At 41.2% G+C, this 21729-nt stretch overlaps 1 protein-coding gene across 3 annotated transcripts in view; it reads left to right on the top strand.

Moving 5' to 3' along the window:
- The window catches only part of MYBL1 (MYB proto-oncogene like 1), a 300163-nt gene that overhangs the window by 235113 nt on the left and 43321 nt on the right, over positions 1-21729 (top strand). For all 3 annotated transcript variants that reach the window (XM_030190161.1, XM_030190160.1, XM_030190159.1), the window contains exon 11: positions 6092-6234. In XM_030190161.1, the coding sequence (XP_030046021.1) occupies positions 6092-6234 (143 nt within the window). The remainder of the gene's footprint in view (positions 1-6091; positions 6235-21729) is intronic.

The raw sequence follows: 21729 nt of genomic DNA, 5'->3' as shown, positions 1-21729 counted from the left end.
CTGTAGGCGTATGACACAGAGCTTAGGAAGGCAGAATACACCAAAACTGTCAAACCTAATCTAGGGAAAATGAAGATTAGCATATGTTAACAGTAACCAAGCATATTGACTGAGCTAGTGAAATATATTGAATGATAATAGGAAAGTATATTGATGTCCATGCTGTTGTAAGACGGGGCATAATGAAACAATTCAGAAACATCTATTTTGTGTGTTTTAGTCCCCATCCTAGACTACACAGGAGAGCAGCTTGCTGGTGACTTGTTGCCAACACACTGCTCATGAGCCTTCAACATACTATGTTGCAAGGTCATAAGCAGTAACCAAAGACTATGGGATTTGCAAGTCAACATAGGACACATTCTGCAGGGCCCACTACGTACACAGATACTATAAGAAAGCCCAGAAACATAATAAAAATAAATCAAACATCAACCCAAACACAGAGAAATAATATATCTGGTACATGTGGATTATAAGTAAGCAGAAACGTGAAGAATACTAGTAAATAAAAAACATTAAAAAAAGACACCAGGAGCTGTGCTGACCACAGGTGAATACTGGCATTATTCTTATCACAAAGCTAGGGAGTAAGCTTATTCAGAAAGAGCACTATCACTTTCAGATGTGGACCTCAGAAATCCCTCTTGCTATGAACTGAATCAAAGATTTTTGGCTTTCCATTCAAAATGGTCTTGCATTGGTACAGCAATGTGTGTGCTCTTTTTCCTTTCTTTTATTTCAAACTGTGAGAGTGTACCTCAGCAGAGCAATCCTGGAGAAGGTAAACGCACAGTTCTCGGAAAAAGTGGCCCAGCTTTGTGAGATGCAGTCAGTATGAATACTTTATTTCCAAAATGATGAAGCCAAGGATCTCCACTGAGTTGTTTGCTGTCCTTTGGAGCTGGACCAAGGGCACTATATGTCCCACTAATAAGGAGCTTATTGTTAAGCGTAAATTGCAACTAGCTTGGCAATCATTCAGAAAGAAAATCCGTTGCTTTTTTTGGGTAGGGTGATAATGTGAAGTCAACCTATTTTTCCATTATGAATTTGTAGGAGTGCTGAATTTTATTTTTCAGTCTTTTGAGCTATAACTGTTAATGAGCCTTCTTAACTTGCCCAGTTTCTTGTCAGTCATCTTGCCATCATCTTGTTAATTGTGGACAGTAGTTATGCAACTTTCTGAACTGATTTCCTATCAGGCATTCAAACTAGTGTGAATCTGCAAAGAGGGAGCTGTTGTATTATAGGAAGAGAAAGATGAGATACTTGATTTCTACAAGTAATGTTTTGTTTTGAAAGCACAATTTTTTCCAAAATTTTAGTTTCAAATTTTTTTTTGGGGGGGGGGGGATGGAGGGGCTATTCACTTATTTGGACTATAGAGCTGAAATAGTTCTCTGTTTGGGAGATTTAGGCATTTCATAAGCCTTGGGAGCAATGAAAGAATAAGTTTGCAGAAAGATCTGCAAGAAACACTGAAATTGGTAAAAGATGGCACATAGGGCTAGATTCTATATATCATGCCTTAAAAATCAGCGCTGAGAGAAAATATGCGTAGGCATATTCTATAAATTTAGGTGTGGTTTATAGAATTTGCCTAAATCTAGGCATAATTTACATAATATACCCATCACCCATTTTCTGTGACTATATTTAGTCGCAGCCATTTACTCTAATGAAAACCTAATATAAACGCAGATGCCTAAATTACTGGCGGAATGAGCATATTCTAACAGTGTGCATAAATTCTAGGAAAGCCCACTACCTTCTTTCCCATGGCCATGCCTCCTTTTCAGATCCATGTCTTAGAATTTACGCGCATCACTTTATAGAACATGCTTAGAAATCTGTGCATGTAAATTCCAGCTAATGCCAATTAGTGTCAATAATTGCTTAAGTTAAATTATCAGTATTGATTGTCTTGTTAAGCTAATTAAGTTGTATGCACAAATCCAGAATATGACCGGATTTGAGCACACAATATATAGAATCCGGAAGGAAAAAGTGGTCCTTTTACTAAGTTGTGTCAAAAAAGTGGCCTTAGCGTGCCCTTGCATGGGATTTTCCTGCACGCTAAGGTTATTTGTATGTGGCATTAAAAATGGGCATTTTCTGTTTTCTGTATTAATGGCCATGCGCTAATGTTTCCCTTAGCGTGCAGCCATTAAAATAAAACTATCATCATGCACTTACCTTCACCCATTTTGTAGGCAGTAAGGGCTCACATTCTTTTTCTGCACTAACCAGTTAGCTTAGTAAAGGGCCCCAAAAACACTGCCCATCCGTAATAAGCTCGACAAATATCTTCCTCTCCTTTAGAGATCCACTGTGTTTCTCTCATGCTTTCTTGAATTCAGATACAGTCTGAATTCACTTTACCACTTGCTCTGTGAGGTCATCCCATGCCTCTGCCACTCTTTCAATAAAGAAATATTTCCTTAGATTACTTTTGTCTGTTTCCTTTCATTTTCAGCCTTTGACCCTTGTTCAAGAGCTTTCTTTTAATTGATAGAGGCCAACTTCTTGTGTATTTATGCCATGGTGGTATTTAAATGTCCATTTCCCCTCTCACTTTTCTTCTAAAGTATGTATTTTGAGATCTGTATCTTCCATATGCTTTATATGCTGCCCTCTGAACCAACTGATTCCATCTTCTTTATATCTTTTTCAAGGTGTGGTTTCCAGGATTGTACATAGTTGAGATTCAAAAATGCCTTTGTCTACAGCTATTTCATACAGACTTTCTGAAATTTCACTTTTGAAACTATCCTTTAGTGCTTATATTTGGCTTGCAGGGAATGTCACAGTACTTGTCCCTTCCCATGCTCAAAACATGTTACCGCTATGGCTACTACTACTACTACTATTTAGCATTTCTATAGCGCTACAAAGCGTACGCAGCGCTGCACAAACATAGAAGAAAGACAGTCCCTGCTCAAAGAGCTTACAATCTAATAGACAAAAAAATAAAGTAATCAAATCAATTAATGTGTACAGGAAGGAGGAGAGGAGGGTAGGTGGAGGCGAGTGGTTACAAGTGGTTACGAGTCAAAAGCAATGTTAAAGCGGTGGGCTTTCAGTCTAGATTTAAAGGTGGCCAAGGATGGGGCAAGACGTAGGGGCTCAGGAAGTTTATTCCAGGTGTAGGGTGCAGCGAGACAGAAGACACGAAGTTTGGAGTTGGCAGTAGTGGAGAAGGGAACAGATAAGAAGGATTTATCCATGGAGCGGAGTGCACGGGAAGGGCCGTAGGGAAGGACGAGTGTGGAGAAATACTGGGGAGCAGCAGAGTGAGTACATTTATAGGTTAGTAGAAGAAGTTTGAACAGGATACGAAAACGGATAGGGAGCCAGTGAAGCGACTTGAGGAGAGGGGTAGTATGAGTAAAGTGACCCTGGCGGAAGACGAGACGGGCAGCAGAGTTTTGAACCAATTGGAGAGGGGAGAGGTGACTAAATGGGAGGCCAGCAAGAAGCAGATTGCAGTAGTCGAAACGAGAGGTGACAAGGGTGTGGATGAGGGTTTTGGTAGAGTGCTCGGAAAGAAAGGGGCGGATTTTACGGATTTTGTAAAGAAAGAAACGACAGGTCTTGGCGATCTGCTGGATATGAGCAGAGAAGGAGAGAGAAGAGTCAAAGATGACCCCAAGGTTTCGAGCTGAGGAGACAGGGAGAATGAGAGAGCCATCAACAGAAATAGAAAACGGGGGGAGTGGGGAGGTGGGTTTGGGGGGGGGGGGGGAAATGAGAAGCTCGGTTTTGGTCATGTTTAATTTCAGGTGGCGTTGAGACATCCAGACAGCAATGTCAGACAAGCACGCTGAAACTTTGGTTTGGATGCAAGGTGAGATATCAGGGGTAGAAAGGTAGATTTGGGAGTCATCAGCATAGAGATGGTAGGAAAAGCCATGGGATGAGATTAATGAACCAAGGGAAGAAGTGTAGATAGAAAAAAGGAGGGGACCAAGAACAGAACCCTGAGGTACGCCGACAGGCAGAGGGATAGAAGTAGAAGAGGTTCCACCAGAGTGAACACTGAAGCTGCGGAGGGAGAGGTAGGAAGAGAACCAGGAAAGGACAGAGCCCTGGAATCCAAGTGAGGACAGGGTATCAAGGAGTATGCTGTGATCGACAGTGTCAAAAGCAGCGGAAAGATCAAGAAGAATGAGGATGGAATAGAGACCTCTGGATTTAGCCAGTAATAGGTCATTGGAGACTTTAGTAAGTGCAGTTTCGGTTGAGTGGAGAGGGCGAAAACCAGATTGTAGTGGGTCAAGAATAGCATGTGAGGACAGAAAATCAAGGCAGCGGTGGTGAACAGCACGCTCAAGTAATTTGGAGAGAAAGGGAAGGAGGGAGATGGGTCGGTAATTAGAGGGACAAGTAGGGTCGAGTGAAGGCTTCTTAAGGAGAGGTGTGACCACAGCATGTTTAAAGGCAGCAGGGACAGTCGCAGTGGAAAGTGAGAGGTTGAGAATGTGACAGATAAAAGGAATAAAAGCAGGAGAAGATGGCATTAAGAAGGTGGGTGGGAATGGGATCAGAGGAACAGGTGGTACATTTTGAGGAAGAAAGGAGAAGTGTAGTTTCCTCAATAGTTACTTCAGGAAAGGTGGAAAGGGAATGAGGGGGAGGAGAGAGAGGGGAACGGACTAGTGGAGGGAGAGGTGGCGAGGTAGAGAATGCAAGGTTTATCTTTTGAACCTTGTCGTGAAAGAATTCAGCAAGGGTCTGAGGAGATAATGAAGGGGAAGTTGTGGGAGGGGGCACCTTGAGGAGAGAGTTCAATGTCGTGAAGAGAAGTCGAGGGTTAGAACCAAGAGAGTTGGTCAGTTGGATATAATAATCCTGTTTGGCGCGTAAAAGAGCAGATTGGAAGGAGGTCAGCATGAACTTAAAGTGTAAGAAATCAGCAAGGGCCCGAGATTTCCGCCAGAGGCGTTCGGTGGAGCAGGTACAGGAACGTAGGTAGCGGATATTAGAAGTCAGCCAAGGTTGGGGTTTTGTACGCCTTTTAGGGCGGGTCATCAAAGGTGCAAGAGTGTCTAAGGCAGAGGATAGAGTATTGTTGTAAGAAGAAACAGCCTCGTTGACAGACGTGGATGGTGCCACAGTAGAGAGGAGGTTTGAAACACGGGAGGATAGAGATGAAGGGTCAATATCGTGAAGATTCCTAGATAAATTAGATAAGATAGGACGGGACTGGGAGGGAGGAGATTTAAGTGTGAAAGTTATAAGATGGTGATCAGAGAGGGGAAGATCAGAGGCAAGGAAACTAGAGGGTGAACAGTTGGACTCTAGTCCTCTTGGTCCCATTGGACAGCACACTTAATGAATGTTTGAAGCACCACAACATAAACTATGTGAACTGTTGGTCCATCCCTAATCGTGTTTCTTGGGTTAAGATATATTTTTTGTGGAAGAGTATCATGCTTAATGTTTTCCAGAAAGCGGCTTCTACTTAAATTCATAATGGAGGAAATAGTTTAGTAATTCACAGTGCTGCTATGCTGATCTTTATAAGAACTCTGCAGAGAAATAACAAAGATCCATATAAACATAAATGATTTAATGATTATAAAAGGAGTATTTTTAAATTATTTTAAAAGGAGATGATATAATTGATCATCTTTTAACAGAAAAAAATAAATACAACATACTAGGACAAAACTAGACTAGCTTTGAGGATATACAATCAAGTCTTACACTAATTACCAAGATTATATTGCTATAGTCACAGGTTCTAGTTCCATGTAGCATAGTAATTTCTCACTGCTCAGTACTCTGGTTGTATGTTTGAGGTTTGTGTTTCTTCTTATTTGCAAGCAAACTCTACACATTCATTGCTTAATTTTTTTCAGAGATAGGAGTTGTGTTTTCACAAATTGTTGCAGTCACTGTAATTAGCATGGAGATGTAGATTTCTGACCAGGGTAGTGCATATGCTTAAACATAACTAATAGGTATAACAGAAGTAAAAATTCTTATTTCCAGTGGAATATTTGTTGGATTGTTATGTCTTCAGCATGAACTGTAAAGTTGTGACCTATAGGCTTAGTCTTTGTATTTTTTGTTTAATATATAGTTTTTCAACACTTGTTCTGGAAATGAGCAGTTTAACCTTGAAAATCCTGCATTTACATCCACTCCAATCTGTGGGCAGAAAGTCCTCATTACAACACCTCTTCACAAGGAAGTAACACCCAAAGATCAAAAGGAAAATGCAGGGTAAGAACTGGAAAATAATTGGGCCAGACCTTTGTATGATACAGGATCTTAATATTGAAAACTTCTTCTGTGGAAATAACTTTAAAATAAAAGTGCTTAAATATTTACACAGGTATTAACCTTATTTCCTTAGCTTCAGCAGCAGATGAATCCAGGAACTGGTGGGTTGTATCCGTCTACCAGCAGGTGAGATAGAGAACACTGAAAGAAGGCAGTGACCTTGTGTTCATGTCCTTCCACCTTCAGTATATCTCTATCTCCAGCATAATTTTATTTATTTATTACATTTGTACCCCGCGCTTTCCCACACATGGCAGGCTCAAATGCGACTTATATAGTAACAATAAGAAGAATTTCAAGTCGTAAGAAGAACATACAATTTGTAGTAAAAGTACTATTAGTGGGGTTAACGGATAAGTAAATTGAACAGAGGAGGAATTAGGTGTATAAGTAAATAATGGGAAGGATAAGGAACTTTGATTTAACCACAGTGTGGAGGGAACACTGTGAGCCTTGAAATAAGAGGGGTGGAGGACAGGATTGTAAAGTTAAGGTGAAATAAAGTCCTGTCCAAGGGGTGGTGGCTGTTTTTACCTGAGACCCTCGTCTCCCAGTGGAGGGCTCAATTGAATAGAGTGTAATGAATTGTTTGTGGAAAGAAGAGTAACCCCTACAGAGTGGTTAGCAGAAGCTAATGATTGGATTTGCATTTAGAATGGTTAATTTGCATATCCTGGGAAGCTGGCTGAGTATAGTTAGGGTTACCATATTTGCCCTAAGAAAAAAGAGGACACATGCCCCACCCATTGACACACCTCTTCCCCGCCCCCACCCCGCCCATGCCCCGCCCCTTGCCCCGCCCCCTATTCAAGACTTCAATGGAGCTGGAGACACTCACAGAATAACAAGTCACCCTGCAACCCACAACAAGATGATTAGTTCCGCATGGCCGGGGGCACTTTTAAGAGAAACAACATTGGGCAATAAAACGTTTCACAGAAAAAGAAAAAAAACCCAGCCAGCATGATAGGGACGGAGGATACCACTTGTACAGATAGATGAGGTAGGAGAGGAACGGTAAGGAAGCCCTGGAGAGTTGAAAAAGATAGCACAGAGAAGCTGCCGGACATTTGTGCACCTTTGTTCCAATCCAAATGAAAATCGAGAACAGGAGGATTTATTTTTAACCAACAGGGAGAGAGATACCAATTGAATTACCCAGCCAGTTCCATTCTGGTCTCCCCCCCCCCCCCCAGACGGGCCACAGTTTTCTTGTACTTTAACTTGAACAACTACTATCTCCGGTTTTATTACTTCCCCGAATCCCCACACTACCGCGACTGCATGGCAGGCAGCAGCCTGCCAACTAAGTGAAGTAGCACTAGCAGCTACATCAAGAAAGTGGCTCAGTCCGTCCGACCCTCACCCAGACCCACACAACTCGGACAAAAAACAAATTTACCTCGTGGCTGCAGCAGGCACTACTAGTTCTCGTGTACGTGCAGGAGGACTGAGAACGGGAGGGCGGATCGATCAACTAATCAGCTGATTGGGGCGTGTACGTCATCACGCACGGACGCTGCACGTCGGACGAAGGGAGGAGACTGAAAGTCAGGAGGAGGAGCGGAGGACTCGTAGAAAACCCGGACAAAGCCAGCAAACGAAGAAATCCGCCCGGACTCCCGACAGCGCCCTCAAAAAGAGGACATGTCCGGGGAAATCCGGACAAATGGTAACCCTAAGTATAGTATAACTGACCCACACGTTCCCCAGTGGAAGACTCAGTTCAAGAGTGCTTGCTAAAGTGCTTGGTGTAAGAAGAATACCCTTTCAGAGTAATTAAAGTATTGTATGTGAGAGAAGATTTACCTTCTGTGGTTAATTTGCATATCCTAGGAAGCCTGTTTGTCAAATGGTATTCTCTAGACAGAGCATCAGGCGGCACAAGGAGGGTAACAGAACTGTGACCTACTACCGGGGAAGGTTTCAGAAGGGGGGATGTTGGACGAAATAACCAGTCTCTTATGATTATTCATCCTGAGTTAAAGGGGAGCCTTGCTCATTCTATTTGAAAGAGAAATAAAGCACTTGAAAGAGAACTTTCCTATGGATTATTTTCTTGTGGAAAACTTCAGGTTCCCTAGCGCCTCCTGTTGAGAATGAGGGAATGCTACATGGTTATCTCCTGTTAAAAGGGTGGAGGAGCCTATTGGATTTTCTGCCACACTTCCCTGGATGGGGGGAGGTATTGTCAGGAGGAACTTAAGACATCACTTCCTGTTGAAAGAGGTGAACGTGATAATACGGAACCAATGGTCATAGAAATGATCAATGGGGCTCTTTCTGAACCCTTTCCCCTGAAGTGCAGAAGCTGGCAGGACTATTCTTTTTTCCCTCTCTTTTTTTTTGTATTTGGAAACCTCTACTGAATTTAATACATTTCTTATGTGCCACATACCTTTTTTAGTTCAGTACAAGATGCAAACAAGAAGATAGGCATTCCTAGGCCCTGCAACAGATTAACATTACAAGCCAATATTTCTTACACTAAGATATAACAAATTCCTGAAATAATGCTTTTAAGTATTTTTAAAATAACATACAGGTAGACATTAATCATAACTCCGAAGTTAAACCATTCCATAATTTTGCCGCCTAATAGGTAAAAAGTTGATAATATCTGTGGGGTCCTTTTACCAAGCAGCGCTAAAAAGTGACCTGCGGTATCCCCAACGTGGGTCTTTCCCACACGCTGAGTCTACCGTTAGCACTTTCAGTAATTTCCCCATTAGCACGTAAGCCCTTACCACCACCTATTTTGTAGGCATTAAGGGCTAACGCACTAAACAGCACATAACAATGTGCAAACCGATTAGCATAGCCACGCCCACTCTCCACCCCCAAACACCCCAGCGCTAAAAAATAAATGTTCTGTTTTAGTGCATGGGTAGCACGCTCTGATTCTAAACCTATCATGGGACGCCTGAGCATGCCCCACGATAGTGCATTATAACCTGGAGCAAACGTGCATTAGTGCTTACCGCAAGTTAGTAAAAAGGCCTCCTGTCTGTATAGGTCCTCCTTCCAACCTGGAAAATGTAACTTGAATTTTTTTTCTCAAATATGACTTACTATAAGTAGAAAGAAAAACTATTAAGTTATACATAGTGGATTAGATTCTAGATTTGACGTCGAAAAAATTGGCACCAATGGAAACTGAAGCTATGAATATTATATAAACCATGCCTAAAATTAGGTGCAGTTTACAGTATATGTGTAGTGCTGTCCACTTCACTACAATTTAGGTGCAGTCATTTACACCAATGAAAACCTGGTATAAATGCCCACACCTAACTGTAGGCGCGGTATGGGTTATTATATTTATTGGAATTTATTAACTGCCTTTATGAAGAGATTCACCCAAGGCAACACTGCAGGTACAGTTTAACATAAAACTTACAATTTTGTTAACAGCATAACAAGAGTAAAATAACCAAGAATAAACATAAATACAATAGATGAGGTAAACTTGAAAACAGTAACTTGAAACCTAATAATAGAACTACTGTGAAACAGTATAAAAAATATACACATTTTCGAATTACACCTCGCAAAGAAATCTCGCTTTGTTTTATATAGGGAGAAATGGGTACCACTTGTATCTTACTTTGGCACTGTACAGAATTAAGCACTAAATTAGATGTGTCTTATGGCCTATGTATGCTTTATTCTATGCTTTGTTTCCTCCAGCCCCCCTCCCTTCCCCCCCCCCCCCCCCCTCTTTTCTCTCTTTTTTTTCACTCACTTTGTACTTAGCTGTGGATAGTTTCCTCTTCATTGTGAGCTCCGGTATTGCCATGTTTTGTAAAATGCAACTTGTTGCTGTGTTGTGAGCTCTTATGTTTGAATTGAAAATCAATAAAAGAAATTAAATATAGAAAAAATATATATACACATTTAACAGCAGTGGAATTCAAATACCAGAGATATAATACAATGTTAGCATAATAATATTGATACACCTAATAAGCATGCAGTGGGACATTTAACTAACATAGATATGATGCTAAATAGTTTCTACAATATGGCTTACCATATAGCTGAGGGACCAAGAGCAGATATATGATGGGAACAAGATGCGTGGTACAGAGTCAGTTGGGATCATTTGATGGTTAACTAAAATCAAGGTAAGTTCTTTGTATAGTTAAGCAAGAGGTAAGGAACTGATCTAAGTTACAGTATGCGTAACAAGCTAGTCCAGGTGCAGAATTGGTGTATAGTCAGTTACCCTACGAATTAAAGGCTTAGGAGAACAGCCAGGCTTTTACCTGCTTCCCAAAGTAGTAGTAGTCTCAAATTATACCTAGCTCCTCTGGGAGTAAATTCCAGAGCATGGGGGTACTCCTGAGAAGACTCGCTGGCGGGTATCACGTTGTACAATTTCTTTTGATGAGGGTATAGTAGTGATGATCCTTGAAAGGACCTTAGAGGTCTTAAAGATATGTAAAAAGTTAACTTATTCTTTAAGAACTCTGGCCCATTTTGTCTGAGGGCTTTGAAAATCAAAGTTAGTTTTAAATTTAGCCCTGTAAGGTACTGGTAGCCAGTGTAGCTTTTGCAGGAAGGATTTAATGTGGTCACGCCACTTTAGTTGGAGCTGATACAAACTCTCTATGTTTTGGCCAGTGTACAGGGCTTTATAGTAGTCTAGTCATGATATTATCGTGGCATGGACCACTGTGGTCAGACTCGCCTTTTCAATATTTGGAGAGAGATTTTGTAGCTGCCATAGGTGATAGACAGTTTTTGAAGGTTGTTTGAGTTTGTGGGATCAAAGTGATGAATCTAGCGGTATCCCAAGATTCCTGACCTTTGTATAGACTCCAGCTTGTCTGACCTCCTTCAAATAATATAAACACAGAATTATCTAAATGCTAACAGTGTCCACCACTGTTATAATTGTTACAAATAAAACTGCTTTATAAATTACTAAAATAAGGAGAGTCAGACTCAGAAGGCTGTTATTTATATGAGAAGAAGCATTTTATTTAAACTTACCAATTAGGGTTACACTGGCATATGATTATTTCAGTTCAGGTAGTTCATCAAAGCAGTATTTAATCAGTCAAGACAGTCCACAAGCTTTTTCTCATAGAGAGCGGTAAACTGAACGCTAATTGTGAATCCACAGTATTACTTCTCTAACTTCTACAGATTACAGCTGTTAGTTATACCCTAAAAATCACATGCAATAACGTCATATATTTATTTCTGTCCTCATTCTCCATATGTAATTATAATACTAATTTGCTTAGTATCAAATTATCTTTGTGTCAGCATTACTAAATTTTCATATAATCAGCACTTTGTTACTGGAAATCACTTAATCTAACATTTACTGTAATTTCACCTATCAGAAGGTCATTAGAGTCATTCTCATTTGTGACAATGTCCTCATAACCACATGTTCTGTTTACTCTTACCACAAGTTTCGTTTACTGCCTACCACCTGTTGAACTATCAAAATTCCCCTAAATTAGCTGGGTCTATAAATTATTTTCTAATGAAATCATATTTCGGTTCCTTAGTAAAACTGCTTGCAAACCATTTTTATTTCCTGGTTAGGCCATATTGCAAAACCTTTACAAGAAAATAATGAGTGGAGTGGAACAGGTGGATGTGAAGCGTCTGTTCACGCTTTCCAAAAATACTAGGACTAGGGGGAATGCGATGAAACTACAGTGTAGTAAATTTAAAACGAATCGGAGAAACATTTTCTTCACCCAACGCATAATTAAACTCTGGAATTCGTTGCCGGAGAACGTGGTGAAGGCGGTTAGCTTAGCAGAGTTTTAAAAGGGGTTAGACGGTTTCCTAAAGGACAAATCCATAAACCACTACTAAATGGACTTGGGAAAAATCCACAATTCCAGGAATAACATGTACAGAATGTTTGTACGTTTGGGAAGCTCGCCAGGTGCCCTTGGCCTGGATTGGCTGCTGTCGTGGACAGGATGCTGGGCTTGATGGACCCTTGGTCTTTTTCCAGTGTGGCATTACTTATGTACAGGGCCATTTCCAGTAAATGTTAATAAATATACCATTGGAAGCATTTTTCAGTTTGCACTTTTTAACCTTTTGAGGCCTAGTCCAGCACACAATCTGACAGACTATTGTTCAGCCTGTGATATGGTATGATCCATATTAACACCTGTGGTTTTAAGGGGAGTTCATACTTCACAAAAGGTATTTTGAAGTTTGGTTTTGTCCACTTGTGTTTGGTACCCAAAGAACCTCTGTTTTATTTGGGTTCAGGAAAAGTTTGTTGTTGTTTGCCCTTTTCTGAGTTGCGATTAGGCAGGCAGCCGGTTTATTCAGAGCTGTGGGTAGATTGTGTTCAATGGGTATGAGTAGTTGCACATCATCAGCATAGATGTAGAATTTTGTGTCCAGTGACTGAAGCAGCTCAGCCAAAGGCTTGAAGTAGATATTAAATAAAATGGGAGACAGTATGTATCCTTGTGGCACTCCACAGTCCAGTGCCCAAGATAATGATGTGCTGTTGCTGAACAGAACTGATTGTTGTTTATCTGACAGGATTTTAACCAAATAAATACTGTGCCACTGATACCTATTTCTGCCAGTCGTGTAAGCATGATATTATGATCCATGGTGTCGAAGGCAGCTGAGAAATCGAGCAACTCTAGTACTGAGGCAGATCCCCTGTCAGTTTCTGTGCAGATCATTAAGAAGGAACACAAGAAATGTCTCTCTTCTGTACCTAGGTCTGAAGCCAGATTACTTTTAATTAGCCAGTCATTGAGTTGACTGCAGACTGTCCTTTCTATAAGTTTTGCCAGGAAAGAAATGTTAGAAACTGGTTGGTAGTTTTTGAGCTTGTTCTGGTCCAGTGAGCTCTTTTTCATTAGGGGGTGCACCACAGCTCTTTTTAGTGTTGTTGACAGCTGCACCTTCCGTAAGAGAGGAGTTACCAATTTTAGTGGCCCCTCAATGAGGCCTGTGCTCACTCATTGTACAGTATTTCCTAGGTAGGGATCAAGAGGGCAGGTTGTATGCTGTAGACCTTTCAGTATATTTTCAAGAGCTTCTTCTGTGACCTGGTTGAATGATTCCCAGATGGCTGTGGATAGTGGGGAAGAGGGAGTGTTCTCTCTTCAGTAGCTGGTAGGAGCTTTGATGGGACTTTCTGTAGGTCCTTATGGAGACCTTTAATTTTGATGCCTAAGTGGCAAAATCATTGCTGGTTAGTTGTGACTGGGAAGGCTGGTTCTGTTATGGATTTTGCAGTAGGCTGTTTACTATCTTAAATAGCTACTTGGTTGAATTTGCAGCTTGTTCTATGTGTTGAGAAAAATATTGTTTTTTGGCTGTTGTTATGACCTGGTGATACATTGTCATGTGTTTCTTACAGTTGAGCCTGCCTTCATCTAGATGCGATTTTCTCTATTTTCTTTCAGGATGACATCTTTGATGCTTAAGGACCTGTAGTTTTAGGGAGAACCACGGGGAGCAATGGTTTGTGGAGCATAGGACCTAGTGAAGAAACAGTGTGTTTTAAACCTGTAAAATGCATTGGATATTTTCCTGCCTGAATTATGTCCTGAAGTGTATTTCTCTTATTTGGCCAGCAGGTAGTGTTTCTTTGCTATAAAGCTGTTACAGAGAACTGAATGGTCTTTTCTTTGGTTTAACATAAACAGGAAGCAAGAAGCAGTATATATTTAAAATCTTGTTGATTGGGCTGTGATTGGCCCAAGAGCTCTTTTAATTTCAATTGTACTGGCTTTTGCCTCAGTTTCAGTCCGGAAGAAAAGAGAAACAGATCTTTGCTGAGGCTCTGTGAACAATTATATGTCCTGATCTTCCCAGGTACTTTTTAGAAAGTATAGTTAATGTTATAATTAATCCATAGTTCAATTACCTGTTATTGTTTGCTGACTGGACATTTTTTATACACTGTTCAATTTTTAAAACAATTGTTTATTGCCTCTGCCTGTCTACACTGATAATCCTGGTTTTTTGTGTGTTAGGTCTATGAATGCTTTCTTGGAACTGTGGAACCACTGGGAGTGTGGCTTCAGTAACCTAGAAATAACTGGGGATAATTTGAGAGCAGGAGACTCGCCCAGAGGTGGTGATGACCCAGTCGGTGAGAGGAGGGTGCTAGTGTAGAGCACGAGCGGCAGGTGCAGGCGGACCTGAGCTATACTGGGGTTAGACCCTCTAAGTGGCCACGGGGTAACCCCAGGCAGGTAGCTATAGATTCGTGACAAGCTTAAACTGTGAAGTCCTTACCTGGGAAAACAAGGGAAGGAGACTTCACGCAGTGGAGGGCAAATCCCAGAGAACTTCAGGTGCATGGCCCAGCAGAGTGAATCAATTCAAATGTACAAGTCGACCAGCGGCTATCAGGTTCAGTATGCCCTTACGGGCTCGGGAGCATGCCCACTAAATAAAATCAAGAAAGCTTGCTGGCAGAATGCCGATGCTGCATGCACTTATTCCCCTTCGCCACCCGCTGCCACTTGGGGTGATGTTTTACTATTGACAAAGACTGCCCAGATAGAAGGTGGGCAATGGGGACAGTCTCAGGGAAAATCCCCTTCGTCTCTTCCAAAGTATGAACTTGATGTAGACAGCCATCCTTAGAAAAGGAACGCAAAGGGATGTCTCCATTTTTATTTAATCCCCTGCTCCTGTAATCGGGCTGTGATGGGTCGCAGTTCAGAACAGTGTTTGAGGGTGACACTGGCCAGATCCTGGTATACTTCCACATGGTAAGAGCTGGTTGTTGGCCAGCTGGGGCAGTCTTACGAATGTACTTTTTAAGCTTGTAGTCACAGAAACAGGCCACAGTGTCCTTTGGCTGGTTGTTTCTCGGACTGTCCAGGGCCCTGTGTGCGCGTTCCAGCATAATTGTAGTTTGATCCACCTTAGTCTGCCCCTCCGATTGTAGGGAGCTGGCTATCTGCTGCACCAGATATACACTGTCCACGCAGGTGCTAATGTCCAGCAGGCTGCAAAACCAGAGATTCTGGTGCCAGCTCCAGTTTTCCAAGACCTCCAGTTCTTCAAGGATCTGCTGGTCACCTATGCAGACATCCACAACCTGCTTGTCTAAAGATCCCAGGGCCTCTCTGTGCTCTTCAAGCCTCATTTCCATCTTCTCAATGCGGTGCCCAGCTTGTGGATCTCGCCGTTTTTAATGTCTGGTTTTAATTTCTTGGAGCCAGTCCTTCAGCTCGCCGAGGGGGCTCAGCATGGCATCTGCCGGCCCAGTGCCTGTCCTAAAAAAGGCCCGGTGGGGAGTCGTCTGCAGCACAGCTGCCAGGTCCAGGCCTGCCATGCAGCTGAATGCCGAACCAGCATCTTAGGCAAACTTAATTAACTCAATAGGATGCTGTTGACTGCTCATCTTATCTGGGTCCCCATTAGAAAACTATCTACAGGTGAGCAAGATGGTCCCCGTATGGCTCTGGGTTGCTAAAAATCGCACGTTATTCCATGGGGTGAGACAGTGCTCATGGCTCAAGCAGCCATACTACTTAATGAAGTCACTTCCCCTCCCCGGGAATCCTAGTTTTTTTATTTTAATATATTTGTTTTGCAAATTTTCACAAAAGTAACAAACAAGTAAATATAGGAATAAACCTACTCTCTTCTTAGACCTCCGTAAGTGGGGAAAGAAACCTAGAAAATAAAGAATATAGGAATCAAATAATATGAGTATATGCTTAACATACCATTTTCCTCAGGTTATAGTACTATAAATTCTGTTAAACTTTAGAAATTTTCTTAAGGTCCAAAAAAGCTCTTAATTGGGCTGGAACAAAAAAGGTATACTGTAGGATTATAACACAGGTGATACTGATTGGAGAAATCTCCCCCCAGCGTCACCGGTGGCCAAGGTTCCCCAAACAGAACTATCTGCAAGCAAAATACTCTGTACTCGGTCTGGAGGGGGGGGGGGGACCTTGGATTTGGCCCTATGCCACTTACTTCCGATAGAGAGAAATTAAACTGAGAAAGCAGGCTGAAATATATATTAGCTTTATTATAGATAAGAAAAATATAGATAAGATACAAATCTAGAAACTCTGGCAAAGCTTTAGCTGAATACAAAAATACGGGCTGTTAAACTTACAAACTATATTGTCACACTACACACTCTGATCCTTACTGGTTACTAGGTAAAATTACCCACTAATTGGCAATGCTACTGTTACCACCCCTCTCGGCTGGACTGTAGTGATGTGCTCCCAGATACCTTATTGTTGTAGTCATGGCGAATATCCAGGGAACACACACTCACAGCCGAGGGAGTGGAACAAATAAACTAACCTCATCCTTTACTCTCAAAGAATAAAGGAAGAAAAAAAGCTAAATTTAGGATTTGTTCCTGAACTGGAAGAACCGCACCTTCAGATTTGCAAATTATCTTTTACTTTATTGAATACAAATGCAAGCAAATTTTCATTCAAATAAACTCAAATTCACAATTAGTGTGTGGCTTAATAGAACTGCAATAACATATTCAACATTCAATTGTAGTTTTACATGTATACCCTTAACTTTTTCTGTTTCTTTCAACAAAATCACCTAAAAAGGCAGAAAAAAACCTTTTCAAATAAATATTTAAATTGTCTTTTAATCAAAATCAGATATTTGTTTTAATACTCTTTCCTTGCTATTGATGTCAGAATTTGAGTCTTTATGGGTATTATGGATGTTGGTGTAGGGATCTCACTTGAACCCAGAACACTTAGGCAAGTCAGGAAAACATGGATTTTTTTTTTATATTTGATGTAGTTCTGTTCTTTAGTTTTCCCTTAAAATGTTGTAAACCAACAAAAAATGATATGTCCTTCAACACCCTTTGCAAATGTCACTTAGCTGTGGTTGAGTTTATTTAGGTGAGGTCTTTCTTGCGTTGGAGCTCAGCCGGAACCCTTCAGAGGATAATTCACCGATCTCTTCTTCCTAAACCTCACTTATAAAGAAAATAATCAGGGAAGCAAAACCTTAAACTCCCTGTACTTGTTCAGGAACTGACTCCACTCTGGTGACAATTAATCATTTCTCAATACTGTGGCCACACTCACTAACTGAAATAAAATAAGTTAAAGGAGTACTCACTTCACAGCCTATTTCTCACTGTTAATTCCCTATTATAAACTATTGCAGAAGAAGGCTTTTGCACTGCATTCAGAGATCTCACACAGTAACCCATTCCATATTCAAATGGTGATTCAACATTCCATCTCACAAACTCCACTCAAATACATAACATTACTCTGTATAGCTGTCAGTTCAATCTTGAGAATGCAGCACACTCATACAAAACAGTGCTGGATTTTCTTTAATCTGCAGTCTGCTTCCAAACCCTGCACTGAACTCAGAACTCTCACAAACAACACACCTTTTACACAGACCCACTTATAGTTTCTCTCACTTAGTATAACTACCAGCAGAAATCACAGTCTCCCACACTCCTGTGTCTCAACTGTTTTTCCCTATTCTAAAAAGAGTAGGCAGCCATGTGTCCACTTAATACCTTAGCATATAGACTCTCATTCCACAAAATTGTAACTTACTTTTTATCTCTTGGAACCCAGTTCTATCTCTGAAACACCCTTCACACTCAGCTCACTTTCAATATCAAAGTACCCTTTTTCAATGTCACATTTCACTTTAAACTCATAAAATATACTGTTTTCTCTTACATTACACAGACACACACCATACGTTTTTCTTTCCCAGTCCTTCCCTGCTCTCTCTGCTCACCAGTCTCCCTAGCAACTCACCCCCCCCCCCCCAGAGGAACATCTGACATCCCTCAACCAATCAGCTTGTCAGCTAAAGACTGGGTTTCTTTTCTTATCTGTTTTAGAATCTTGGCTGTTTCCCTTCCCCCATAGAAGTTAATGCAAAACTTACTATATAGAGAATTTCAAAGTCAATTTTAACCTGACTTGTACCCAAAACAGCAAGGAACATTTTATAGTACAATCCCCACCTAATCATGGTTTATTTCTTGAAAAATAAAACCATATTTAAGAAACATCTCACACTTCCTTCACCTAACTCTATTAAAAATTTCCAAACTAACTTTAAACCTTTTCCAGCCAGCAGCATCCACCAAAACCCTGGAACAGCCCCCCCAGAGCCCCAGGAAAAAAACATTTAATATATGTTACTATATATTACACTACAGCTATGTTACGAGGTAGTACGGTTATTAGCAGCTTATCTCCTGATCACGGTATGACTATACCCAGTCTTTTGCTCAGGTAATTACCACTCACTAAACCCAGACTAATAGGAAATAAATCACCATGTCTCTCACCAGGCTGACCTCCGTGGCAGTCTCTCGGGAGTTGGCACAGGATACTTCACAGACTCAAGCTGAGTTTGCAGCGAGTCTTAAGTCAGAGCTAGGACCGGTACTCTGCAGCAGACAGGGATGGCACAGGTCACTCCTTGCAGGTAGCTGAACTAAACGGTACTTTTCTCCAGATACACAGTTCAAGATGATGGACCTTATCAGGTCTCTCTGGTCTTCTTTCCAGCTTCCACCTTCTTCCAAGGATTCCGACTAACTAACTTCTCCTTGTTCCCGCTTTTCCCAGTACCTCTCAGTCCGGTGACTGCAGGAACCCAATCTGGATCTTCCTCAGCTCACTGCATGGCAAGAAGGGTCCGTTGTTCTTGACCTTCAAGTTGTTACATTGTGGTATGCATTTTCTGTTTCTCACCCGGCTTGCAGGAGCCTTTCAGCTTCTCAGGGAGATAAAGGGGAGCTGGTTTGCCCTCAGCATGTCCTTGGTGTTACATGACTGCTAGTGATTTTCCAGCAAGCTGAATTAGCTAAATCACTGATGTGCAGGTCATAGGTTCCAGACTCCATCTTTATGTCATAGGATTATGCAGGCCAAGACCAGCAAGGTGAGACACACAGGGAAATACCCCTACAATACTTAACATCCAGATAATGCAGTAAACATTTGCAGGGGTATGCTAATAAAAAAAAAAAGTAGCTCCCAGATTCCTTGTTTCCACACGCATTGCAAGGAATTCTTTTTTCCTGTCCTGAGTTGCCTTAGTCACATCAGTATATAACCACAAGCTTTTTGACCTCAAAAAGTCATTCTGGAGTTACAAAAGAACAACTTCATCACAGAGTTCAAATCTTGCTCAAACACGAATGAAACCAACAAAGTGGCTCTTTCTTGAACATCTAAAAATGATTCTTCCAAGACTGCTGAAATTGATGGCTATTGACCCACAGTGGGTCCCATTTTATCTTTACCATCATTTGGCAAATAGTAAATCTTGTTAAAAGAAGGCATAACATTTAAAGGAAATTTTAATACTTCAACAAAATATTTTCTGAAGTATTCAATAGTATCCAAACTGGCTGTCTAAGGAAAATTAAGTACCCCTAAATTCAGTCTGCAATTATAATTTTCAAGTTGTTCTAATTCACGCTGGATCACAGCTATTTCATTTATAATTGTAGAAACAGTAGTTTTCAATTTCAACCCTAGTGGTTAGGGTGGTGGACTTTGGTCCTGGGGAACTGAGGAACTGAGTTCGATTCCCGTCACAGGCAGCTCCTTGTGACTCTGGGCAAGTCACTTAACCCTCCATTGCCTGCCGCATTGAGCCTGCCACGAGTGGGAAAGCGTGGGGTACAAATGTAACAAAAATAAAAATAAAAAAAAAAATACTTGCCAGGTTGTGTGCAGCTGCTGGACATGGTGGGATAACAGGAACTGGAGGGGACAGAGAATCATCTTGATCCAGGACCGAAGACACTTCTTCGCCTAAACACTCAGCAGGGCCCTCTTCTCTTGGTAAATCCTGAGGTTGTTTGGAGACAAAGCACTCAAGCATCTGTTGGACTGGAGAGCAGGTTCAGGCCGGCACGGGTTAGGCCTTCAGAACCCCATACGTTTGGTATGAGGCATAGTTCAAAGGGGAAACAACGGTCCACTGACCAAGAAATGTCAAGCAATGCAGAGCTCCAAACTAACGTGCTGCCATCTTGGCCACTCCCCCCCCCCCCCCCCCACTTGATTTGGGGAATCACAGATTTATAAAGAACTCTTTCCATAGGCAGTATATTGCCTTTCTTTAGAAAAGCTTGAAACTACTAACTGGCTAATGCTATTAAAGATCAGCCAAAAGTAGGAAACAAAAAGTGACCCCACACTGATTTCAAAACAAATATATAAAAGTAAATTGTGGTTAAGTTCTGCAGCTACTGCACATTAAATGCAAAGATTAATGTATGCTAAGTGCATAGTCTGTGCACTACCTGTTTGTTCCCATACAGTTACCGTACAGAAAATGTCTTTACCAAACACTAACTTGAATACACAGTCTGCATACATTCTCTGCACAAAACTCATTCATTTCTTCCTTCATAACAAACTATGTGTTGAACCTGAATTAGTACACACTGTTATGCCATTGTGGTACGATATCGCATTTGTATGCTAAAATGAATGCAAATTCATATACTAACTGCTTAACACATTTTAGTGAAAAGCCCCAACATCGTTTTGTTCAAAAATACATAATATCTGTTTAGAAGACAGAAGTGCCAAAAATATGAGACAAAACATAAACAGGGTGTGTAAACCCAAATCTTGATATCAGTTCTGTTTCAGTGATTCCTCATTCACGGAATCTCTTTGTCAATGGCTGTATTGCAAAGCTGAACTAATTACAGTGTGAGATATTTGAAGTGTAGCAACACCCTGGGTAGCCTCATAATTTTAACATTGGGCTGTGAATACTACTACTACTATTTAACATTTCTAGAGCGCTACAAAGTGTACGCAGCGCTGTACAAACACAGAAGAAAGACAGTCCCTGCTCAAAGAGCTTACAATCTAATAGACAAAAGTAAAGCATTTAAATTTAAAATATTTAAGCAGTCAAGCACAAAACAGTCACAGAAGGACTGAAGATGTTGAAGGGTGGTCAGTGTGATTAGGCTTATTGTGATCCTAGGCAAGTCGCATCTATCTCCATTGCTTCAGGTACAACTTATCCCAGGTACAGCAAGGAAGCTGGTTATCCTCAGAATAAGCTGTGGCCCCTGTGGAGAAAATAATCCTGATCAGCACTCCTCTTTTCAATGGCATTGGCAGCTGCTGTATAGCAGCTTTGAAGGAAAACAATTATATAAATAGATATAGATATATAATTTAGGGGTAGCATACAGGGTCCTTCTGTTCTTTCCCTCAGTTGCATGGTTTATGAAGGCTCCAGTTCTACCTTCAGGCACAGCAGGGGCATGTGTGACTCCATATGCATGTCAGCTCTCCCCCCCCCCCCCCCCCCCCCCCAAATTTCTTCCTTTAGGGAAGCAATAGGGTGCCCTGCAAGGAGGACTGGCTCTTTCTGTACCCAGTGAGGCCTCCCCATGGTGTCTTTTTGGCTAGTTACTAAGGTACTATTAGA

Source organism: Microcaecilia unicolor, chromosome 1, assembly GCF_901765095.1.
Source record: "Microcaecilia unicolor chromosome 1, aMicUni1.1, whole genome shotgun sequence".
Lineage (NCBI taxonomy): Eukaryota > Metazoa > Chordata > Amphibia > Gymnophiona > Siphonopidae > Microcaecilia > Microcaecilia unicolor.
This window is presented reverse-complemented; position numbering and strand designations above follow the sequence as displayed.